The sequence below is a fragment of the Chiloscyllium plagiosum genome, chromosome 12 (genome assembly GCF_004010195.1).
Source record: "Chiloscyllium plagiosum isolate BGI_BamShark_2017 chromosome 12, ASM401019v2, whole genome shotgun sequence".
Taxonomy (NCBI): Eukaryota; Metazoa; Chordata; class Chondrichthyes; order Orectolobiformes; family Hemiscylliidae; genus Chiloscyllium; species Chiloscyllium plagiosum.
This window is the reverse complement of record NC_057721.1, coordinates 42553568-42579478: the sequence shown is the minus strand read 5'-3', so window position 1 is coordinate 42579478 and position 25911 is coordinate 42553568. Positions and strand designations below refer to the sequence as shown.

Below are 25911 nucleotides of genomic sequence, written 5' to 3'. Positions count from 1 at the left end.
AAGAATAGGCTTTAACATAGTTGTAATCTTCTCATTCATTCAAACATTCACTTAAATGGAAATACTAGATGAGTAACTACTATATATATTTGCTTTTGCTGGAGGCTGCATATAATTGAGGGAATGCATGTGGCATAATTGTTTGCATCTTGTTGGGAATTCTATAACGTCAGAATTAGAAATCTATTGGAGTTGAATTTCTCAACAACCTTCTCTGCAGGCTAAAGGGCAGCAAGACTCATGTATCTAAAGCCCTAGATCCCATTCTAGAATGCTAGTTTGAAAGACAGACTGGGTAGAATTCTCACAGACAATTTACTTGGCTTACGGGATGGGGAAAAGCTCCACTCAGTCATCAGAAAATGTCTCTCAGTGGTGTGGAACCCCTCCCCCAAAAAAATTCCATTCCATTTTCTGTCTCTACTGTGATGTCCAGTTGAAATTCTGGCTTTACCTCCAATTGTGATTTAAGACCACTGAGTTTATCGAGCAAGGCTTAAACCAACTATGCAAAACCTTTGATTAAAAATATGCTTGTGTGAAACAAGTTACTAAATAAAGTATCCATATAGGCAATACCAATATTACTGTAATTTTTCCCGTATTAAAAGCTGGATATTTTTCATTCCTATTATAATCTCGTATGATATTGTAAAGCAATGAAGTTAGGATAAAAAATTTGTAGAAATTTATTTTGCCTATTACGTTGTTCCAGAGATTAATTTAATTTTTCAGATTAACTGTCCAATTAACTAATTAGTTAACTAATTAACTAATTATTCCGATTAACTGTTCGGATTAACTAATCATTGAAGTAAAATTCTATGCAAATGTGTCATTGTGTTCATTGCTAATAACATACATTGCTCATATAGAGATTTGGATTTTGTGCCATCATCCAGGGTTTACTTGTGGTATTTGGACCAGGCTTCCTGCATCAAATAGTTGGATCGTTCAATTGAAAGGGAAGATTTTTGTTTCACGGAGGAAGTAGACTCTCACGGTCTAATCTAAACCCTGGCTATAAGCAATAGCAGTTTTCAATGTGATTATTTTTGGACAATGCAGTTTTCAAGGCTGAGTATTGAAGGCCAAGGTTATGTATTGTAGATGTATATTTGAGTTTGTTTTGATTTAACTTTGTGGTACTGAGGAGGAATGACTAAGCTTCCATAAACTTTTTTCTCAGAAGATATGCAATCTTTAAAATGTACATAACATTGCTTAAAATCTAGAATTATAACATATTGAACAGATTACACTTAGTTTGCAGTTCAACACCATTAATTGAATGTTTTCATGCAGACAGTTTATTTACATAATAAATTTCTGGTTTCAACTAGAAACTAATAACCATAATGGCCTATTAAGCAAAGCAAACTTCGATTCTTGAGTCATTAAAATGGCAGATCTTGGTAAGAGGAGAGAGCTTCCTGCATTCACCTAGCTGCACTGTATGGTCTTGCTACAATGAATACCAAAAACTTGGGTGGTTTAGACTGCATGTTTGTACAATACTAAAAATCACACAATACCAGGTTATAGTCCAACAGGTTTAATTGGAAGCACTAGCTTTCGGAGCGCTGCACTTTCATCAGATGCTCCTTCATCAGGAGCAGCGCTCTAAAAGCTTGTGCTTCCAATTAAAGCTATTGGACTATAACCTGGTGCTGTGTGATTTTTAACTTTGTACACCCCAGTCCAATACGACCTCTCAAATCATGTTTGTACAATAACCTGCCCAATTTGTTTCCAATTATACTATAGGGGAGAATTATGTGGATTCCTTTTCAGATGTGTCTTCTAACCTCCTGTATTCTCCAATATTCATTGTGCCTTCAACCCAGTATTGACAAAAATAATCTCCCGTGTATTTTCCAGTTAAAGATTGTCATGTTCTAACAACGATCACATCTCAACCTTGTTCATACCAGAAATTATTACGATGGTTCTTCTCATACATGCTGCACCTTATATTTTAAATAAACTATATATAGTTTACAGAGCAGATTTTTTTTAACAGAGACATCACAACTAAATAGATATTTGTTCTGGAGTCGGTTTTAAGCATTCAACTTATGATTCCTACAGGTTATCAAAATCACAGTCAAAATTTGTCATCCTGCAGATTACATATTTCCACTGACGGTCCCTGAAATTAAAAGTAAATAGTAAATAAACAGAATTTATTAAAGTAAAAGATATTTATGTATAACAGAAGAGAATTATATACACTAAATATTGACTATCATCAGTATTTAGGCAATTAATAGTTCAGAATTAATTCATTCACTCTGCTTTTCCCACACTCTGAATGCCAGAAATATTATGAATTTGCCTCCAACCACATGGAACATTGAGAACTGAAGATGAACCTGTTCAGTGTAGAACTGAAAATTCCGTAACTAATGGAATGGTGCTGGGGAGATACAACACCTATACGATGTGCATACTAATATCAAGCTTATCACCTATGTTGGTATGTTCAAAGAAATCATTTACAAGAAACTCTGAGACTATTACAGTCTCTGCGTGAACGTTGCAATTCTAACGCTTATTCAGGAGGTTATATAATGGGTCCAGTATCTTAAATGAATTGTGTTTGCTTCCAAATGGGAGGGTAAACACCATTGCAGTGCAAGTGTATCCAAAATGGAAGGCCGAGTTCTGAGTTTATTTTGGGTTAACTGGAGAAGAAATTGAGGTGTATCATTTTACTATATATCCCTTATTCGAGAGGAGCAAATAAGCCAAAGATCCTGAGCACATGTTTATCCTCTCTGGTAAAAGAGGTGACAAGTGTTACGGACCAGACCAAACCCCTCAAAATATGTTAAGAAGATAGCTAGACCATATCTTTATCTTATTTTAAAGATAAGTATAAGACATTGCATTCCAGGTGCAAATCGTTTGGTCAAACTACTCGACTTTAAGCAAAACACACTTTATTTTTATACTACTGTTAAAATACAGACAAAAGAAGAATTGGCTTAACTGTAACTCTATCAAAATGTGTAACGAAATAATATATATATTAACTGCTCCTAATTAACTGTTCCAGTATAGTGATATCCAATAAACACCCTTGGCAAAGGCAAAGCCAGTAAAATAAATAGTCTCACATGCAATTCTAGGAGCAGATGGAGACGCTGTAACAGAGAGAGCTTCCATATCCAGCTTCATGACCCCAGCAACTACAAAAAGGTAAAACTAAACATCCTGGTTCTGTGGAATCTTGACCACACCCATTCAGGCTGTTTCTACTGTTCCAATTTATAAAAAAACTCTAAGGCCTCACAAGATGTTTATTTTATTGGCTTTCAGCAAGCTACTCATTGCCTCTGTCTCAACCTCTCTTCATTAAAAAAAAATAAACCTCTTAAAGTTATATTATCATCACACAAGGAGCAGAAATAATTGGGCAATTCTGCCTTGGAGAGATGCTCACTGCCTCTTGCCATCTTGATAATTAAGTGCTGTGCGTAAAGATTTATTGCAGACTTTCTTGACTCACTAGCAATTAAAAGCTGTAAGCGGTCATTTAGGGGTCTCAACTTGCCATCTTTCCAATTAACTGCCTACATGGCAGACGAGAAAAGTGGCTTGTTCCTGCCTAGGTTACCAGGGTGAGTGCCTGTCAGGTTGAGGAATAAGAGGTGACTGTGATCAAAAGGCAAAAATTGCAGAGAATTTGCATTTTTGTGGGTACATTAGCTAAGATTGATATGTAAATCTCCAGAGCTCTGAATATCTGCTTTTGCATTTCAGTTAAGAAGACTGGTATGTGGATCTGATCAGTTAAAGGTTCTGAATGAATGGTACTTTTGTTTCATCAAACAGTTAAGAGTACTTGGAGGGCAATGAAGCACTTTATGATGTGCACGACTAAAATATCTCTGCAGTGTTCAGACAGAAATTATGTTTTGTGGTTGCATCCTTGTCCCATGCAATTCTTTACTGAAAACAAAGGTGTCTATTCTCCAAGTTGAAAAGTAACATCAGTGACCTGAAGGTGCATGAGCTGTTGAGTGTTGTAGCTCCAATTATGTCGTACAGTGAAGCCTGACAGATGTGGTGGCACAGTGGCTTAGCGGTTAGCACTGCTGCCTTACAGTGCCAATGACCTGAATTCGATTCTGGCCTTGGGCAACTGTCTGGGTGAAGTTTGCACATTCTCTCTGTATCTACATGGGTTTGCTCTGGTTTCCTTCCACAATCCAAAGATATGCAGATCATGTGAATTGGCTGTACTAAATTGTCCATAGTGTTCAGGGATGTGTTAGTTAGGGGTGAATGTAAAGTAATAGCGCAGGGGAATGGGTATGGGAAGGATACTCTTTGGACGGTCGGTGTTGACATTTTGGGCCAAATGGCCTCTTCCCACACTGTGGGGATTCTATGACATGCAAGATGCAGTCGCACTGTGGTGAAAGAATGCAACATTGCGAGCTCTGATTCACTATAACAAATTTATTGCTCAAGCAACATCTGATGGAGATGCCTGGTATCCAATATGCATGTGGCAAAATTCCTCTCAGTGACAGAATTCCAATTTTTCACATAGTTATTAGTGAGAGTTGGCATTTAGTAAACACCAACACTTAGTCCAGCAGAGTGCAGCAGATAATTAATGCTCTTGCAGCATTGGACCCAGATTCTCTTGTGCCATCCAGAGAGCTCACGTCTGCAAGAATCTCAGTCCAGGCTGCCATTGTCAGTTCAAATGGCTTCTGTTTCCATTCCTAAGAAGTAGTACATCCCTTCTGTCCTGAACATCTTCTAGGGGTCATCATTTCTGGAGTGTCTTTTTCACTCTGTGTATGTCTCTACCTCTCATGCTCGCTTTATGTCTGTGTCTCTTATCCTGTCATGCTCACTATAGTGTGTGTATTTGTGTGTGTCTCACTCACTCTCTCTTTCTCTCTCACTTGCTTGCTCACTCTCACTCACTCTGAATGTGCATGCACATGTGTTTATGTTGGGAGGAGCACAGGTGTGTACACCATTCTTCCTTGATTGCTTTGTACTTGTCTTTTTTGTGCTGTCATTGTTCCTGAGTGTATTATTCTCTCACGCTCTCACACTCGCTTGCTCTGTGTCTGCGTGTCTCTCACTCTCTTTTGCTCACTGTGTATGTCTGAGTATGTCTCTCTCACATGCTCTTTCTTGCTTGTTTGCTCACCCTTTGTGTTTGAGTCTGTTCTCATGCTTCATTGCTGTGTATGTACATCTCTCTCACTTTGTCACTCAATTCTGTGGTCACTTCCATTGCAAATCTCAGGTGCCTCAAGCTGAGGTGGGGGTGTGGACTGGGAAAGCCCATAATGGTCAGGGATTCTGTAGAAGGACCTCCCCATTCTCTTTGAGTAAAGATTCCTGTCTCTATAGCCTCTGCTCCAGATATCTGTCATGACAGACTCATAGGTAATGCAAGCATAGCCGACATACTTTTTGCAGCCTTCGTGTGGGCAAGACATCAAACCTTCCTCTGTCCTCACTCTATGCAGCAACACACCCTGCCATATCTAATAGTTGATCACACTTCCAAAAACATTCCACTGTACTTCTACTAATTTCATAATTGCAGAAGCTAAGTCAAAAACACCTCACCTAAAAGACTGATGATTGTCTGTTTAAATTGACACAGTGAGAAAGATAGGGTATCTCATGCACATTGAATTGTAAGTGATCAGTGAAGCCATTCATTGAAGCTGTGTGGTACACATTTCAAACACATTCATTGTGGGCGGCATGGTGGCGCAGTGGTTAGCACTGCTGCCTCACAGCGCCAGAGACCCGGGTTCAATTCCCGCCTCAGGCGACTGACTGTGTGGAGTTTGCACGTTCTCCCCGTGTCTGTGTGGGTTTCCTCCGGGTGCTCCGGTTTCCTCCCACAATCCAAAAGATGTGCAGGTCAGGTGAATTGGCCATGCTAAATTGCCCGTAGTGTTAGGTTAGGGGTAAATGTAGGGGTAGGGGTATGGGTGGGTTGCGCTTCGGCGGGGCGGTGTGGACTTGTTGGGCCGAAGGGCCTGTTTCCACACTGTAAGTAATCTAATCTAATCTAATCTAATCTAATCAAATCAGAACAACTATGCTACATCAAAAATCTCCAATGCATACACAGCATCATACCTGACATGAGGTGTCAAACAAAGACACTTGAAGTAGCCAGCAGCAGGTCATGGCCAATTTTTGGCATCAGAGGTTCTGTAACTCCGACACCAATGGTATTGTCGAGTGTACTTTCGTGTCCTAATGATTTTACTCCCTTGTTCTTCAGAAGGTGAGGGGAAAGACATTTATCTTGGCCAGTTACATAGACTGAGCGATACTGAATTAGCTGTTGTACATAGTGCTGGATTTTCAGTTTCATTCAGGCCAATGGGATGAAATATCAGGGCTGTGTATCATGGGCAGCTGCTATAATACTATCCATTTTGCTCCATTGCCTGAAAGTAGCATCTACTCCAAGGATTCATCCTGGGCTGTGGTTCCACAGTATACAAAATTCATCACTTTGGCAAGGTTACTGTCAACTGCGTGATGCATGAACTCAAACCATGAATACCAATTGCTTATTTTGTTATGGGAAATATAAGAGAGCATAATCAGACTCTCTCCTAACCTTCACTCATGCTTATTTTCTTGTTGTTAGATAGTGACCAAGGTCATGGAGCTCGACTGATTTCTCCCTTTAATAGCTGACAAAATATTGAACTTTTGTAGCACTTCTGGTGCCATGAGTCAAATGAGCTGATTCAGCATTGACTAGAAAATGAATGTGTGAGAGTAGAAACTCTACAGATAAAAGATCTACAAAGTAATTTCTCCTGTTTCTCCAGAGTGTTTGTCAATCAATCAGGAGTACATTATGGAAATATCTTATAATACCAACCTATGGAAAGCACTAAAGGTGGTGCCAGCTCCTCTGATGAAATACCCATAATTCTGAAGCACCAAATGTCCCTCTTCTTCATAGTGTTCAGGAAAATCAGTAGTCAGCCTTCAAAGCACACAAAGAAATTGGTTAATCCAACAACAGCATCAACAACTTATACTGACAAATTTGACAGAATGAAACATCCGAAGGCACTCTTCAGGAGTATTACAAATCAAAATGTGACATTGAGCCACACAAAGCGATAGTAGGTCCGATGACAAAACATTCAGTCAAAGAAGTAGATTTTTAAGCTATGTCTTAAAGGAGGCAAATAAGCAGAGAGATATAGGATGCAAAACTCAGAGATTAGGGTTTAGGCAATTTAAGGCACAGCCATCAGTAATGAAGAAATTATGATTTGGAATGCACACGAGGCCAGAATTAGAATATAACAAATATCTTGGAGATTTCTGGGTGTTTGTAGAAATTTCAGAGATATGGAGATTGAGATAGTTCATAGTTGGAAAAAGTAGACAAGAAAATGAATGCTGTTCAGGAGAATCAAATAAAACAAAACAAAAGCCTCAGATTAGCAGCAACACCTGATCCAAGCTGCCAAGATTATCAAATGCAGTCATGTTCTCAGTGAGGAAATTAGCTTTGTGGCTAAAAAATTAGAAGTTTTAGCACAGTTTCTAGTTTCATCTCACTACTATGAAATTTTTAAAAATCTGGTCAATATGATACCAATCAAAATGGGGGACAGGTTTATTCAGCCTTCTGTTTTCTTGAGATGTTTTACGTAAATATGGTGATCTTAATTTTGTCCATTTGATCTGAAGGCACTTGCAAACTTCAGTATCTGAAAACAATCTTTGATTTTAATGGAGAAAATATCTATATAATGGTAATCAGTTGTGCTTATTTGAATGTATTATTTTAAAAATATAATTTGTCTCCATATATGGAGAGTAATCATTAAGTTGAATTTGAAGGCATTCAGGGAGGCAGTGGAGTTGTGGATATATCAATAGGCTCATAATCCAAAGGCCCATGCTAATGTTCTAGGATATAGGTTTGAGAACTATCATGGCAGATGATGAAACTTGAATTCAGTAAAAAATCTGGAATTAAAAATTATTCTAATGGTGACCATATAACTTTTGTCAACCTTTGTAAAAATATCTGGCTCATGAATAACCTAATGATGTTCATAGGACTCCCAACCCACAATAACTTCCCTCTGAAATGGCATCAAGCCATTCAATTTATCAAAACTGTTACAAGGTCAAAAAATGGAATGAAACTGGAAAGATCACCTGGCATTGACCTAGGCAACAGAAATTATAACAGCAATACACAGCCTATTCAACCCTGCAAAGTCTTCCTTACCCCAAAATCTAGAGGCTACTGCCAAAATTGGGAGAGCTGCTCAGCCCCACCTCCCCAAACAAGTCATGCAGCAGCCTGACATGGTCATACTTATGGAATTATACCTTACAATGCCCCAGTCACCACAATCACACAAGAGCAGAACAAACCCACCAGGGGTGGCAGCACAGTGACAGTTAGGAAGGTGTTGACCAGGGAGTCCTCAACATTGACTCCTGACCCCATGAAGTCTCAGACGACAGGTCAAGCATAGAGTCATAGAGATGTACAGCATGGAATCAGACCCTTCGGTTCAACCCGTCCATGCCGACCACATATCCCAACCCAATCTAGCCCCACATGCCAGCACCCGGCCCATATCCGTCCAAACCCTTCCTATTCATATACCCATCCAAATGCCTTTTAAATGTTGCAATTGTACCAGCTTCTACCACTTCGTCTGGCAGCTCATTCCATACAAGTACCACCCTCTGCATGAAAACGTTGCCCCTTAGGTCTATTTTATATCTTCCCCTCTCACCTTAAATCTATGCCCTCTCGTTCTGGACTCCCCGACCCCAGGGAAAAGACTTTGTCTATTTATCCTATCCATGCCCCTCATGATTTCATAAACCTCTATAAGGTCACCCCTTAGCCTCTGATGCTCCAGGGAAAGCAACGCCAGCCGGTTCAGCCACTCCCTATAACTCAAATCCTCCAATCCTGGCAACATCCTTGTAAATCTTTTCTGATACTTTCAAGTTTCACAACATTTTTCCGATAGGAAGGAAGCCAGTATTGCATGCAGTATTCCAACAGTGGCCTAACCAATGTCCTGTACAGCCGCAACATGACCTCCCAACTCCTGTACTCAATACTCTGACTGATAAAGGAAAGCATACCAAACGCCTTCTTCACTATCCTATCTACCTGTGACTCCACTTTCAAGGAACTATGAACCTGCACTCCAAGGTCTCTTTGTTCAGCAAAACTCCTTCAGACCTTACCATTAAGTGTATAAGTCCTGCTATGATTTGCTTTACCAAAATGCAGCACCTCACATTTATCTGAATTAAATTCCATCTGCCACTTCTCAGCCCATTGGCCCATCTGGTCAAGATCCCATTGTAATCTGAGGTAACCTTCTTAGCTGTCCACTGCACGTCCAATTTTGGTGTCATCTACAAACTTACTAACGATGCCTCTTGTGCTCACATCCAAATAAGTTATATAACTGATGAAAAGTAGTGGACCCAGCACCAATCCTTGTGGCACTCCACTGGTCACAGGCTTCCAGTCTGAAAAACAACCCTCCACCACCACCCTCTGTCTTCTACCTTTGACCCAGTTCTGTATCCAAATGGCCAGTTCTCCCTGTATTCTCTAAGATGTAACCTTGCTAACCAGTCTCCCATGGGGAACCTTGTCGAATGTCTTACTGAAGTCCATATAGATCACATCTACTGCTCTGTCCTCACCAATCCTCTTTGTTACTTCTTCAAAAAACTCAATCAAGTTTGTGAGACATGACTTCCCATGCATAAAGCCATCTTGACTATCCCTAATCAGTCCTTGCCTTTCCAAATATATGTACATCCTATCCCTTAGGATTCCCTCCAACAACTTGCCCACCACCGACATCAGGCTCACTGGTCTATAGTTCCCTGGCTTGTCCTTACCACCCTTCTTAAACACTGGCACCACGTTAGCCAACCTCCAGTCTTCCGGCACCTCACCTGTGACTATTGATGATACAAATATTTCAGCAAGAGGCCCAGCAATCACTTCCTTGCTTCCCGCAGAGTTCTAGGGTACACTTGATCAGGTCCTGGGGATTTGTCCACCTTTATGCGTTTCAAGGCATCCAGCACTTCCTCCTCTGGAAGATGGACATTTTTCAAGACGTCACCATCTATTTCCCTACATTCTATATCTTCCATGTCCATTTCCACAGTAAATACTGATGCAAAATACTCGTTTAATATCTCCCCCATTTTCTGCAGCTCCACATAAAAGCCACCTTGCTGATCTTTGAGGGGCCCTATTCTCTCCCCAATTACTCTTTTGTCCTTAATGTATTTGTAAAAACCTTTTGGATTCTCCTCAATTCTATTTGCCAAAGCTATCTCATGTCCCTTTTTTGCCCTCCTGATTTCTCTCTTAAGTATACTCCTACTGTCTTTAAAATCTTCTAAGGATTCACTCGATCTATCCTGTCTATACCTGACATATGCTTCCTTCTTTTTCTTAACCAAACCCTCAATTTCTTTAGTCATCCAGCATTCCCCAGCCTTTCCTTTCACCTTAACAAGAATATACTTTCACTGGATTCTCGTTACCACATTTCTGAAGTCTTTCCATTTTCCAGCTGTCTCTTCACCTGCGAACATCAGCCCCCAATCAGCTTTTGAATGTTCTTACAGTCAAAATTGGCCTTTCTCCAATTTAGAACTTCATCTTTTAGATCTGGTCTATCCTTTTCCATCACTATTTTAAAATGAATAGAATTATGGTCACTGGCCCCAAAGTGCTCCCCCACTGACAACTCAGTCACCTGCCCTGCCTTATTTCCCAAGAGTAGGTCAAATTTTGCACCCTCTCTAGTAGGTACATCCACATACTAAATCAGAAAGTTTTCTTGTACACACTTAACAGATTCCTCTCCATCTAAACCCTTAACACTATGGCAGTCCCAGTCTATGTTTGGAAAGTTAAAATCGCCTACCATAACCACCCTATTATTCTTACAGATAGCTGAGATCTCCTTACAAATTGGTTTCTCAATTTCCCTTTGACTATTAGGGGGTCTATAATACAATCCCAATAAAGTGATCATCCCTTTCTTATTTCTCAGTTCCACCCAAATAACTTCCCTGGATGTATTTCTGGGAATATCCTCCCTCAGTACAACTGTAATGCTATCCCTTATCAAAAATGCCACTCCCCTTCCTCTCTTACCTCCCTTACTATCCTTCCTGTAGCATTTGTATCCTGGAACATTCAGCTGCCAGTCCTGTCCAATCCTGAGCCATGTTTCTATAATTGCTATGATATCCCAGCCCCATGTTCCTAACCATGCTCTGAGCTCGTCTGCCTTCCCTGTTAGGCCTCTTGCATTGAAATAAATGCAGTTTAATTTATTAGTCCTACCTTGTCCCTGCTTGCCCTGGCTGTTTGACTCGCTTCTGTTCTCAACTGTACCAGTCTCAGATTGATCTCTTTCCTCACTATTTCCCTGGGTCCCTTACTAGTTTAAAACCTCCTGAGGAGCTCCTTGCCAGTATATTAGTCCCCTTCCAATTTAGGTGCATTCTGTCCTTCTTGTACATGTCACTTCTAGCCCAAAAGAGATTCCAATGATCCAAAAATGTGAATCCTTCTCCCATACACCAGCTCCTCAACCATGCAATCATCTGCTGTATCCTTCTCTTCCTGCCCTCACTAGCTTGTAGCACCGAGAGTAATCCAGATAATTCTACTCTCGAGGACGTCCTTTTTAAATTCCTGCCTAACTCTTTGTATTCTCCCTTCAGAATCTCAACCTTTTTCCTTCCTATGTCATTGGTTCCAGTGTGGACAATGACCTCTTGCTGGCCCCTCTCCCCCTTGAGAACATTCTGCACCCTGTCTGAGACATCCTTGATCCTGGCACGAGGGAAGCAGCACACCATTGTAATTTTTCGCTGCTGGCCACAGAAGCGTCTGTCTGTACCTCGGACTGGAGAATCCCCGAACACAATTGAACTCTTGGAACCTGGCATACCCCTCATTGCATTAGAGCCAATCTCAATACCAGAAACTTGGATTTTCTTGCTACATTCCTCTGTGAATCGATCACCCACTACATGTTCCACAACAGCATGCTTGTTTGAAATGGGGATAGCCACAGAAGACCCCTGCACTAACTGCCTACCTCTCTTACCTTTCCTGGAGTTAACCCATCTATGTCACTGTATCTTTGACTTTTCCCCCTTACTATAACAGCCATCCATCACATACTGTTGCTGTTGCAAATTCCTCATTGCATCTAATTGTCTCCATTGCATTACAGCCAGTCACAATACCAGAAACTTGGCTGTTTTTGCTACATTCCCCTGTGAAGCGATCACCCACTACATGTTCCACAACAGCATACTTGTTTGAAATGGGGATAGCCACAGAAGACCCCTGCACTAACTGCCTACTTCTCTTACCTTTCCTGGAGTTAACCCATCTATGTGACTGTATCTTTGACTTTTCCCCCTTACTATAACAGCCATCCATCACATACTATTGCTGTTACAAATTCCTCATTGCCTCTAATTGTCTCTCCAACTGATCCATTTAATATGATAGGATTCACAACCAACAGCATTTACTGCAGATATAATCCTCAGTAACCGGTAAACTCTCCTTAAACTTCCACATATGACAAGAAGCACATATCACTCTACTAAAGGCCATTTTTGCTCCTTCACAATCTACAGATCCAGAAAATAACGCCGTCTTATTCCTCTACAAAACACTGCTCCAGGTTAAATTAATAGTTATGGCTTATGTTTTAAGTTTAATCAAGGGACATATCTCAAAAAACATATAATGAAGAAAGAACCCACTCAACTCACTACTGTAGACTTTCTGTAGGCCACACTTAAAACTATTCACTTATCTGTTTCTGTGCTGTGACTTCACCCAAACAGTTCCTCCAAGATCAGTTGTGAATTTCACTATTTGTTAATTTTCCCAGATGCTCTCCGATGTCCAGCGATACATGAATTCAAGCAGCAAAGGCAGTAACTGTGCAGGTTCACTGTAGTGTCAGTTTCTTTCTCTCTCTCTCTCTCTCCTGCACTGACCTCACCATGTGCTTCCTTTGTCTGTACCTCTTCCTTTTTAAAACTGCTGTTGTTTTGACTTTTTTTTCCCAAAGTTCCAAAACAATGTAACAGCATATGAAACAGTAATTGCTGCTCCTGGAATTCAAGGAAATCACCTCCAACACCTAAAATACCTCAAAAAAGGAGCAGCTGTTACAGCTAGAAGATTTTCCCGTCCTCCATCTTGGATTACCCTGACTTTTTGTCAAAGAAACCTGCAAGACTACCATCTACTGCCTTGCCTTGACTGATAAATACCACTTTATGGAAGCATTTGGGTTGGCATGGGCATAGAATGTCCTCTTGGTACTGTTCTTTAATGTTCATCACCAAGACTGGTTCCACTACACTACTACTGAGTGAGCTGGATGAGTCCTAAAGGACATTGCTGGTAGACTATGTCTGTGGGAAGTAATGATAGAGATAATTCTGGACCAGGTCCTAACTTTGTCAGTCTACCAGATGCAGATGCACCTGTCTATGACAGTATTATTAGGAGTGGGCCCCTGCAGAGTCCTTGTGGAAACAAAGTCCCATCCTCACTTTGAGGATATCCTTCATCATATTATGTAGAGCTAAATGCAACAAACTTTCAGTAGGTCTAACAGCTCAGAAAAAAAATCTAAAAGGGACTGGATCCATCAGCAGCAGCAGGATTATACTCAAAGCACAATCTGCAACTACATGATCCAGCATATCCTTTACTCTACAATTACCATCAAGCAGAGGATCAGACCTGGTTCAGTGTAGAGTGTAGGAGACCATGCCAGACGCTGCACCAGGTATACCTAAAAATGAAGTGTTAACCTGGTGAAGCCACAAATCAGGACTACTTGCATGCCAAATCAGAAGTACTATGCAATTTACAACGATTCCACAATTAGTGCCATTTCCAGTTGCAAATGATATTGGATAATTAAACAACTCATTCAAGGAGAAAGATCTATAAATATCCTCATCCTCAACAATAGAAAAGCTCAGCAAAAGGCAAAACTGAAGCATTTGTATCCATCTTTATTCAGAAGTGCTGAATGATTGTCCGCCACCAGAAGTCCCCAGTGACAGTGAAGGAACGGCAATATATTTCCAAGTCAGGATAGTGAATTGCAGGTGTTGGTGTTCCCAGGTATCTGCCGCCCTTGTCCTTCTAGATGAAAATGGTCATGGGTTTGGAAGGTGCTGTCTTTGGTGAGTTTCTGCAGTGCAGCTTGTAAATAGTCCACACTGGTGATACTGAATGTCAGAGGTAGAGGGAATGGATGCTTATGGATGTGGTGCTAATCAAGAGAGCTGCTTTGTCTTGGTTACTGTCAAGTTTCTTAAGTGTTGTTGAATCTGCACCCATCCAGGCAAGTGGGGAATATTCCATAGCGCTTCTGACTTGTGTCTGTAGATGTGGGACAGGCTTTGGGGAGTCAGGAGGTGTGTTACTTGCCAGAGTATTCCCAGCCTCTGACCTGCTCTTATAGCCACTGTGTATATGTTGTGAGTGCAGCTGAGATTCTGGTCAACAGTGACCCCCAGAATGTTGATAGTGGGGGGGTTCTATGATGGTAACACCCATTGATTGTCAAGGGGTGGGGTTAGCAACATTTAGACCATAAGAGATAGGAACAGAAATTAGGCTATTTGGCCCATGAAATCTGCCCTGCCATTCAATCATGGCTGATAGGTTGAGAATACAATCAAAATGATTCATAAACTGCCAAATGGCATATTACTACCGTAATGTCACTCATTGATATTTTTCTTTTTTATAATGCATATACACACCGAGATTTTGACTATGGCTTTGATACGATTTGCTTGTACTTTACATACGGTACAAGTGTTGATAATTGGTCCAGATGTATGGACACCTCCCACTACAAGGGCTGGGATGCATTATTTCACCTCATAATGAATTTTAAATCATATTATTTAAGGTTCCTTTGACTATTTGATTTCATTACAGCACCCTCTTTAAAGGGGCATCACTAGTAATTTTGTACATTATGTCAATTTTTTTTGGTCATTCAAATATCAATGGCTGTATCATTTGACTGAAGGCTAGCTTTTTAATCAGCATGTTCGGATAAGTTATACTTTTTTTTATGTCAACCATGTTCAGGCACACACCTGGAGCAGTTGGGTCTTGAACTCATGTTCCCTGGCCCAGAATAATTTGTCATTCAGTTGGAGAAGTGGCATGGATCCCTGTGAACTCAAAAGATTGAAAAGAAAGCTCCCCCGCTCACCTGCTTCACATAGAGAAGTATTGCTTCAGCTAGCAAGTAACATTTCATAGTATGGTGAGGTGGCAGATTGATTCACAACTCCTCCAGGTGCATTGAGGTGACAGATACTGAGCAGGTGAACACCCATAAATTGACTCTGAAAGGTTCCTGTGGAGGGTTCAAATGGGTTGACTCATGGAATTTCCACTGGCACTACAATTTACAGATTTCTGCAAAGACAGCAGCTTGTTTGGCATATCACATGGCAGTTCATCAATTACAAATTTTCTTCATTGTACTAAGCTCGACCAAAGGCTGTCACATTGGTACAATTTGAAGAATCATGCATTCCTTTTTGTGGTGACTCCTGTGAGGCCTCCAATAATATATAATAAGTTCTCATTTTCTTGAGGTTAAGTCCTCAGCTAATTTCCAAAATAAAACTTGACAGAATGTTAATGATGCCTTGATAAAGTATCCCAGAAAGTGACCTGATATGCATCAAAAGGTCTCTTCAACTTCTAGGTAGACAGAGTAACTTCACTGTCAACCAAAGCTCAGTTGGTATCACTTTTGCATACAAGAAAACGACTGTGGCTTCTAGGCTTGAAACAATTGAATTAATTTGATACCTCAACTCAATTCTGAAGATTTGAAGTACTCCCTAAGTAATGCACAGATTCTCAGCCTTAATTCTTGTGCTCAAGTCCTAGGGTGACAGTGAAAGCCACGGTCGTCTTCTCGCATGTAAAAGTGACACCAACTGAGCTTTGGTTGACAGTGAAGTTACTCTGTCTACCTAGAGCTTGACGAGACCTTTTAATACATATAAGGTCACTTTCTGGGATACTTTATCAAGGCATCATTAATACTCTGTCAAGTTTTATTCTGGAAATTAGCTGAGGACTTTACCTAAAGAAAATGGGAACTTATAATACATTATTGGAGGCCTCATAGGAGTCACCAAGAAAAGGAATGCTTGATTCTTCAAATTGCACCAATGTGATAGCCTTTGGTGGAACTTAGTACAGTGAAGAAAATTTGTAATTTCTTTAAAATGTCAGTGAAGTCTATACATGTTTTTATGATAGTTTGAAACTGATTTTAAGAGCTTACATTAATTGTAAAGTGATAAAATGCTATTCTTTTGGATAATAAGTACTGGTCATGTAACATGGCAACACTTGACCTGAAAGCAGTACCAACCAGAAGGAATTTAAGATCAACTGATGTGCAACTGAAGGACACAAAGGAGAGGTGCAGACACAAAACAGAATTTCAATCAGAAAGGCTAGGGTGGTGGGGAAAGATGAATGTAGTCAGTACACAAATATAGACAAATAGAGAAAGCAGGCAGAGATGGAATGATGAACAAACTGGATCTTTCTAAGCAAGATAACCAAATCTCTCTTGGGAAGACAATTTTTTTTTCTGTTTGGAAATAAAAGAGATGCCAGCAATGCAAGAACTGTCTCGCAAACTCCCAAACCTGGGAAGCTGAGTAAATTCTTCGAGGAGAAAGTCAGGGCTGCAGATGTTTAATCAATTATTAAATTGAAATTTACCTTTTTAATTTAAATATCATTTGCCTCTGAATTAATGTTTAATTTGTATTAGTTCTGATTCATATGAAAATAAAAGCTACAAAAAGCATCTTATGGGCACTCAGTAAATATTGGTTTACAATTTCCCCTTGGGAATTCTGACAAAATGGATTGAATCATAGGCATCAGCAACTAGCCCCAAAATTGCTCTACAGGTATCATGTTATTGCATCGACTGAGCAGCTTTCATCATTTCCACAAGTGCTTACTGATCCATTGTAAGATAGTCTTACAGTCCAACAGACTGTTTTTAAAATTGGAATGTTAAAACAAAGATCAGGCTGTCTGACCTTGAATACTGGAGCACAGACTGTACAGCTAACTAATATAGAGTTATGATTGAAACTAATGTGTAAACTTATAATACTGAAGGACATGTCAAAATTCTTTGCTGTTCAGTTTAGATTAACCTTTCTGATGGTAACAATGGATGGTATTTTCTCATTTTTAATTAAAATGTTTTGTCAAGTGAGATTCATAGTGCCCAGTCTACCATAGCTTAGAGCAACTTTTCTCATGCAAACTTCTGCTCTTTGATTAAATCTAATTGATTAATTAATTAGTTTTTTTAAAATTTAATACCGTCATTAATTATAGAACTGGACTGTTAGGTACCTTTCTCAGAGAATTATGCAGCCTGAGAAGTGAAGGTGCTCACCTGTACCAGGACCTTCCAGATTTCACATCTCTAACACTATATTTAACATCCAGCTGCACAGCACATCAACTGCTGCAAGCCAGGAACAACACTGCACTGCTCACGCCTCTACATTCAGGCATGCCCCCAGACAAGAGGAACTTCACAGACAGGGACCTGCACATCTTGATGGACACAGTCGTGAAGAGAAGGGTAGCACTTATGTCAGTGGATTGAAGTGGCCTGTGAGTTGATGAGAGAGTGGGAATGATGATGTGGCGAGGTTGGTGGAGGCATGGTACATTGGTGAGACCAAGCAGATGCTACGACAACAGATGAATGGACACCGTGCAACGGTCGCCTGACAGGGCTGTTCCCTCCCAGGTGAGGAACACTTCAGCAGTCAGAGACATTGGGTGACCATCCTCCAAGGCAGACTTCAGGATACATAACAACGCAAAGTGGCCGAGCAGAGGCTGATAGCCAGGTTCGGTACCCATGGGTGGCCTCAACTGGGATCTTGTGTTCATGTCACAATACAGGTGACCCCCCTACACCTCCCACACTCACAACCCCACACACACCCTCTCACAGGTTTATACTCCATCACACTCACGCACACGCTCTACAAGCACACATGCACGCAAACACACACTCTCTCACATGCGCTCACACTCACATGCACACACTCACATGCACACACTCATACTCTCTCCAAAACAAACACACACAGTCTCTCTCTCTCTCTCTCTCTCTCTCTCCCTCACATGCACACACACACATATATAAGTCTATAGGGTCAATTGCATTAGCAGAAACATTCCATTTTGTTCAAAAAGAACACAGTCTGCAGGCAGTCAATGCAAGCAGTCACTCTATATAACATTTTATAAATTCCTACTTGCCTCCTAGCAGAGCGCTTTAGGGAACATCTCCGAGACACCCGCACCAATCAACCACACCGCCCCATGGCCCAACATTTCAACTCCCCCTCACACTCTGCTGAGGACATGGAGGTCCTGGGCCTCCTTCACTGCCGCTCCCTCACCACCAGACGCCTGGAGGAAGAACGCCTCATCTTCCACCTTGGAATACTTCAACCCCAGGACATCAATGTGGACTTCAACAGTTTGCTCATTTCCCCTACCCCCACCTCACCCTAGTTCCAAACTTCCAGCTCAGCACTGTCCCCATGACTTGTCCGGACTTGTCCTACCTGCCTATCTCCTTTTTCCAGAATCTGGCTTCCAGCATCTGCAGTCATCTGCAGTCATTTGGAAATAGAACCTGTCTGATGCAAGATTATCAAACAGACATACTTTAACCTCACACCTTTAATGCATTGTGTGAGCTAGATGTCACCTTTTTTTATAAAATCTTAGGTTATCTCAAGAATGTGACTTAAAAGAAGTTCTTTGATTTACATATTAATGAACCACAATCTGCAAACCATTCTAATGAAAGACTTAACAGCAATCCTGCTTGTTTAATATATCGTTTCAGTTGCATGACACGGTATTCTTTTGCTCTAAATTCTGTGTCTTATGATCCTGTTTTCACAGCTACCTGGTGAAGGAGCAGCACTCCAAAAGTTGGTGCTTCCAAATAAACCTGTTGGACTGCAACCTAGTGTTGTGTGAGTTTTAAGTTTGTCCACCCCAGTCCAACACTGGCACCTCTACATCAGAATAAACAGTTAATTCCTTCTTAAGCACAGGAACCTGACAAGTGTTTCATTTTAATCTGAGTTTGTCAGTCAGGTAAATTGGGGACTTTGGATATTTTAATAAATCTTCCCACACTTGTGACGACTCTGGGAATAGTGAGATTTAACTTACAGTGGACTGCCCCAGTGAGTCATGACAATGAAATTATGAAAACATAGGCTTTAAAACATCAAACAATGAGAATACCATTTTGTTGGTGCTTATTAACTGGAAAGAAAACAAGCCAGCTGTTTTGATTTTTATTAAAAGAGGAATTTCAATCAAAGCTACACCATTCGTTATTCTGACAAATTATGGCACTTTGATTATTCTTGGTTTCCATTGGGTCACAAAGACAACAATTAGATAGGATTATGTTTTTTGCTTCTGTCCCAGTAAGCCCCAGTAATGGGAGGCGTGGCTGGTTTTTGCCTTGTATATTCTTAAGGTGTTAAATTACTGGTCTCAGAGAGAATCAAGCCTAAGTATTTCAGAATGCTTATTTCATAATATGTGTTTATCAGGGGAACAAAATCAGTTAATCAATCATGGAAATTGGGTTGTTAACCAACAATATTTGAGAAATTGTATAGATGCAAATATGAGGAAAGTATTATGCTCTAGTTCATGTCTACATAGGTAATGTAGCCTCATCACATCTAGTCTTCAGATTCAAACAAAACATTTAATCACTTGGTGGAATGTTGCCACCATCCAAAGAATCTCACAGTAGAAATTGATCCTTGTTGCAAGATAAAATAAAATCTAAATTAAGGACCCACAGTCTGCAGTCAAAGACACCTGAAATACTCCAACCTGCAATTAATTCCATCCATTTTCTGGTGTTGCTGGTGACAGGTGATAAATAAAAAAGGTGATAAATCCCTTACATATGTTGAATCTTAGTTTTAGGCATCCTTATTGCCTAAATAGCATGCCAATTCGTAGTCATACTTATTAAAAATACATTTTAACATGGTTCTATCTAGCCAGGAGGAGTGGAATGTTTTTCTCAGCTGTAGGGTGCTCATCAGTCTCCACTCTCTCCTCCCTCTCCTTCCCCTTTAAAAAATAATTGCGTTTGTGTAACAACTTATCAACTCTCCTAGAATGCTCAAGAGCCTTTCACAATCAATTAGTTTCCAAGTGCGGTCCTTTGCTGTGCAGGAAAATACAAATGATATTTTGAAACACAATGAGATTAATGACCTGTTAGTCTGTTTTTCTTTGTGTTCATTGAGGCAGAAAGGCTGGCCAGAACAACAGGAGAATTCCCTGCTGTTCACCAAAGAGTATCACGAAATCCTTAACATCCTTAACAGTGATGACGACAACAGGATTAATATCTTGATGGAGGACATGTAGAAACATGAAATCATATACATAGCTCAAGTCACCAGTGTATTAAAACAAATGCAAAAAATGATTTGTTTGGAAACTTTAATTAAATAAAGACTCTTAACTAACCAACAGCCATATGGACATCTTCTGCTATATCTGCAGCAGTAGAACTGCCATTCTCGATCCAGAACAGCCTCAAAGTATCGGCTTTGTATTCCAGCTACGATACCATTGTTTGAGCAAGTGTGATACCTAAAAATAAATGAATAAAGGATGCTTATCATTTTTATAGCATTACTTAGAGTAAGTGGTTAAGTAGGCAGATTATTTGAGCCTCAGTTTAAAAACACTTTTGTTACCATCATATTCAGTTTATAATTGCATCACATTCACATAAGGTGAATAAAATTTCACAAGTTGTCTGAATCATCTGCATTGTAGTATCAAATGAAAATGAATCAACTTGACAACTATCACATAGGATAATTCAGGTTTAAACTGTAATTTTCTTAATCAAATTAATAGATTAAGAGTGCGTACAGGAGAGTTTTCTAGTTTTTCCCAAGTACACAGGATTGCCTGAGTGCAGTGAATGTCAGAAAATCTGTATGAGTAATGTGCACACCTGGATATGCCTGATTTTTTTTACTTATTTGAACTTAAAGAGGAAAACAGGGATTTTTCTTCATGTTTGATAAAATGAATTACATTTTTAAAAAAACTTATAGCTTAGAAAAAATTGATAGAAATTTTATACATATGGATTTTCAGGACCATTTGATAAGATGCCATATAAGTGACTTGTCAAAAAATAAGGATTTATGAAGCTAATAAGATTATAGGAAAGTTGTTAAAGGCATGACTATTATGCAGAAGCATTCACTAGATTTATACAAAAATCACATTATAAGAAAATCTACAAAAAATTAAGCAGAAGCACAGGAGCTAAATGGATTCTCAGTCTGTGAAAGATTTTGAGAGAGTAAATAAAGAGTGAAACTTTGGGTTTTTTGATGATTGATGACTGATTTCACAAGGGGTGTCTTCCATTTTATACATGATTGACAACTATAATTGGATTTGGACCCTTGTTGTGGAACTTTGATTTCCAATGTTTATCACACTTGAACAAAGCAGTGGATTTTGTAAAGATTTAGTGGAGAGAAAGAATTTAAATATGGTAAATGTGTTTTTATGAATGAGAGTCTTTTTTTGAAATGGTGAAGTTTGCAATATACTTATTTTATTTCATAAAAGTTTATTTTTATCTCAGTTATTCACAGATCCCGATGTGCCCCTGGTAGATTCTAGGTGATTTAGCATGTTGAGGTGGGCAAATTATTGGAGAGGATTCTGAGAGACAGAATTTATGATTATTTGGAAAACCATAGTTTGATTAAGGATAGTAGCATGGCTTTGTGATGGGAAAGGCCATGACTCACAAACCTTATTGAATTATTTGAGGATGTGACAAAACACATTGATGAAGATGGAGCAGTGGATGTGGTGTTCGTGGATTTTAGCATGGTAGGCTCACTCAGAAGGTAAGAAGCCATAGGATACAGAGAAACCTGGCTGTCTGGATACAGAATTAGCTGGCCCATAGAAGATAGAGGATGGTAGTAGATGGAAAGTATTCAACCTGGAGATTGGTGACCAGTAGTTTTCCACAGGGGTCGGTTCTGGGACCACTGCTCTTTTTGATTTTTATGAATGACTTGGATAAGAAAGTGGAAGGGTGGGTTAGTAAGTTTGCCAGTGACATGAAGGTTTCATGGAGTTGTGGATAGTGGGGAGGGCTATTGTAGGTTGCAACAGGACATTTATTGAATGCAAAACTGGACTGATAAGTGGCAGATGGAGTTCAACCTGGAAAAATGCAAACGTCGAATTTAAATGCAGAATACATGCAGGATTCTAGGCAGTTTGGAGGAACAGAGGGATCTTGGGTCCATGTCCATAAATCCCTCAAAGTTGTCTCCCAAGTTGATATGGTTGTTAAGAAGGTGTATGGTGTGTTGGCTTTCATTAGCAGGGGGATTGAGGTTAACGGTAGTGAGGTTATGCTGCAGCTCTACAGAGCCCTGGTTAGACCACAGTTGGAATATTGTGTTCAGTTCTGCTCAGCTCATTATAGGAAAGATGTGGAAGCTTTAGAGAGGGTGCAGAGGAGATTTACCAGGATTTGACTGGAGGGCATGTCTTATGAAGAAAGGTTAAGGGACTGTGGGTTTTTCTCATTGGAGTGAAGAAAGATGAGAGGTGGCTTGATAGATGTGTACAAGTTGATGAGAGGCATAGATAGAGTGAATAGCCAGAGACTTTTTCCCAGGGTGGAAATGTCTATCATGAGGGGCCATAATTTTAAGGTGATTGGATGAAAGTTTAGAGGAGATGTCAGAGGTAGGCTCTTTACACAGAGAGTGGTGGATGCATGGAATACACTGGCAGTAGTGTTACTAGAGTCAGATACATTAGGGACATTTAAGTGACTTTTGGATAGGCACATGGAAGATAGTACAATGTTGGGTATATAGGTTAGTCTGATCTTAGAATAAGATAAAAAAATCAGCACAACTTTGAGGGCTGAAGGGCTTTTACTGTGCTGTACAGTTTTGAAATAGTTTTTTTTTAGATTAGATTAGATTACATTACAGTGTGGAAACAGGCCCTTCGGCCCAACAAGTCCACACCGACCCGCCGAAGCGAAACCCATACCCCTACATTTACCCCTTACGGGCAATTTAGCATGGCCAATTCACCTGACCCTGCACATCTTTGGACTGTGGGAGGAAACCGGAGCACCCAGAGGAAACCCACGCAGACACGGGGAGAACGTGCAAACTCCACACAGTCAGTCGCCTGAGGCGGGAATTGAACCCGGGTCTCAGGCGCTGTGAGGCAGCAGTTCTATGTTCTATGTTTATGGGACAGATGGTAATTGGTTGGTGGCATTTTTTGGCATATAGGATTTGAGTAGCTGTGAAATGGGAGTTTGGGGAGAGGGGTATAGAGTGGCATGGATTGTATGAGGGGCTATGGGTAACATTAGGGATCGTCGGATGGGATTTGGTGTATGAGCCAGAATAGAGTGGTTAGAGGGACATGAGGTGACATAAGAAGTGTGAGATGTCATTTGTTAACATGCTTTGCAATGGGAACTGTGTGTCAGAGAGAGGGCTGTGAGGTATGAGGGCTGGAGGATTCTTTTTTGTTCCATTAGATTTTTAAAAAAGAAATCATCCACAGTGTTGCTGTCCAGATTGTGGCCAATAGGCCAAACGACATCAGAAGCTAACAGCCTCTCCCCTGGTCTGGGGTCACCCAGCCCATGCTTCAGAATGAAAATCCAACCTCCCAGAATAGGATTTCTTGGGCTGTGCATTTAGAGCTGGGACAATCTCCATTCCTGCCCTCTTGACCTGGGTGTGAAAGTCAAGGCTGCTATGTTTCTTTTGATTATTATCTTCTGCTCTTCTATGATTTTCTGGCCAGGTTTCTGTTCTTGACTATCTGAAACAAGGAAGTCAGAATGGTAGCATTGTGATGAAAGTTGGGGGTTACACTGGGGATGAGCTAGGAAGAAGTATATCATTACATCATCTTTAGCTTGTAATTGTGGGATGAGGAGGAAGTGGGATGTGAGAAGATCATCATAGAATCCCTATAGTGTGGAAACAGACCCTTCGGCCCGACAAGTCCACACCAACTCTCCAAAGAGTATCTCACCCAAACCCATTCCCCTATGATTGCCCCTGACTAACACACCTAACCTATACATCCCTAAACACTATGGGAAATTTAGCATGGCCAATTCACCTAAACTGAACATCTTTGGATTGTGGGAGGAAACCGGACCACTCGGAGGAAAGCCACACAGACACGGGGAGAATGTGCAAACTCCAAACAGACAGTCACCCGAGGCTGGAATCGAACCCGGGTCCGTGGCACAGCGAGGCAGCAGTGTTAACCACTGAGCCACCGAGCTGCCTCTCAAGATGAATTATGTATGAGAGAAATTATCAACTTAAATACTTTCAGCCACTACCGTTGGTCTTGTCCTCAGCAATGACCCCTTCAGGCAACAATTGCCTCCTCCATCAGCGTGAGGACATACTGCCATGCCTGTTCATCACCAGGTAGGTCCTGCTGCCACCTTCTCCTGCAAGAGAGTCAGAACTGGATGATATGCCTTTCATGATTGTATAGTTTGCAGGGTGGAAGGTATGAGATATGAGTGTGAGGCTTGGGTGAACCTATTAATGCTATGTATGTATTAATGCTATGTGATTAGGGATTGTGATAGGTGAATGTTGGGGTTGTAGTGCAGTGAGCAGTTTGAGAGATTAGCGCTACAGTTGGTAGAATTTGAAGATGCATTCAATATGTGTGACTGTTCATAATTCTTGAACTGTTTATCACATTGCATCCAGGGCTTCTGGCATTGACCAAAGGTGAACTGTTTGCACTGCTTTCTTATAGTTTGTCTGCAGGAATCCTAGTCACCAGTGAACAGATGGCACCTCTCCTTCTCTTCACTTTCAGAGTCAATGTCTCCAGTGCAGCACTAAAAATCTTGGAGCATGCTTTTTGCCAAGTTGCTTCAGTTTTACCCACCACTTTCTGCCAGAGTACTTTTCCCTTTAATAGAGCAAGCTACCTTTTATTCATGTAAGCCTCTTTTCCTGTTTGAGCTTGGAGTCACCCAACATGCACTTGGCACTAGAGACGTGCTACAATTGTTTATATTAGCAAGCAGCACAAGGTTTGTGTGCTCTCTACGTCAGAAGAGACAGGCACAAGGTAATGATGCATCAAAATCCTTGTACCTGGTTGTGGGATTATTGAATTTTGCAACGTTTATGTGTTGCAATGTGGGCGAAGTGGGCTTGTTCAAACTCTGGTGCACTTACCACTGCCAGCAGCCTGATTTACACCACTCTGTTTGACAGTTAGCAGTTTTCAGCCCTCTTGCAAAGACAAAAGGAAAGGTATGTTTGGTTTCTTGTTGCAAGTCCATTAATGGTGTATTTATATTGCAGAATATTTCCAATGGTTGTGGGCTTTGTGTCAATTTTAGAGGTCACAGATTACAGTACTTTATGATGATGCCTTGATATATTGTTTTTCATGCCATTCTATTTTCACATTCCCAGGTATTTGCATTAAGCAAACCCTGAAAACATTTCAGTCATGTAAAGCTTAGAACATCATGCTTGAATAAGGTCCCTCAATTATTATATTTTGGATATTTAAATAATTGAAATGTCACTGTTCTGCACTCATCTGTTGTTAAT

The 25911-nt window shown here is 40.4% G+C and overlaps 1 protein-coding gene across 2 annotated transcripts in view; it reads right to left on the bottom strand.

Annotated features, from left to right (window-relative positions):
• Window positions 1-2065: 2065 nt before the first annotated feature.
• The window catches only part of dpt (dermatopontin), a 54378-nt gene continuing 30532 nt past the window's right edge, over window positions 2066-25911 (bottom strand). For both annotated transcript variants that reach the window (XM_043700889.1, XM_043700888.1), the window contains 3 exons: window positions 20741-20866; window positions 6899-7006; window positions 2066-2152 (listed from right to left, as the gene is read on the bottom strand). In XM_043700889.1, coding sequence (XP_043556824.1) covers window positions 2086-2152; window positions 6899-7006; window positions 20741-20866 — 301 coding nt within the window. In that variant the 3' untranslated portion in view covers window positions 2066-2085. The remainder of the gene's footprint in view (window positions 2153-6898; window positions 7007-20740; window positions 20867-25911) is intronic.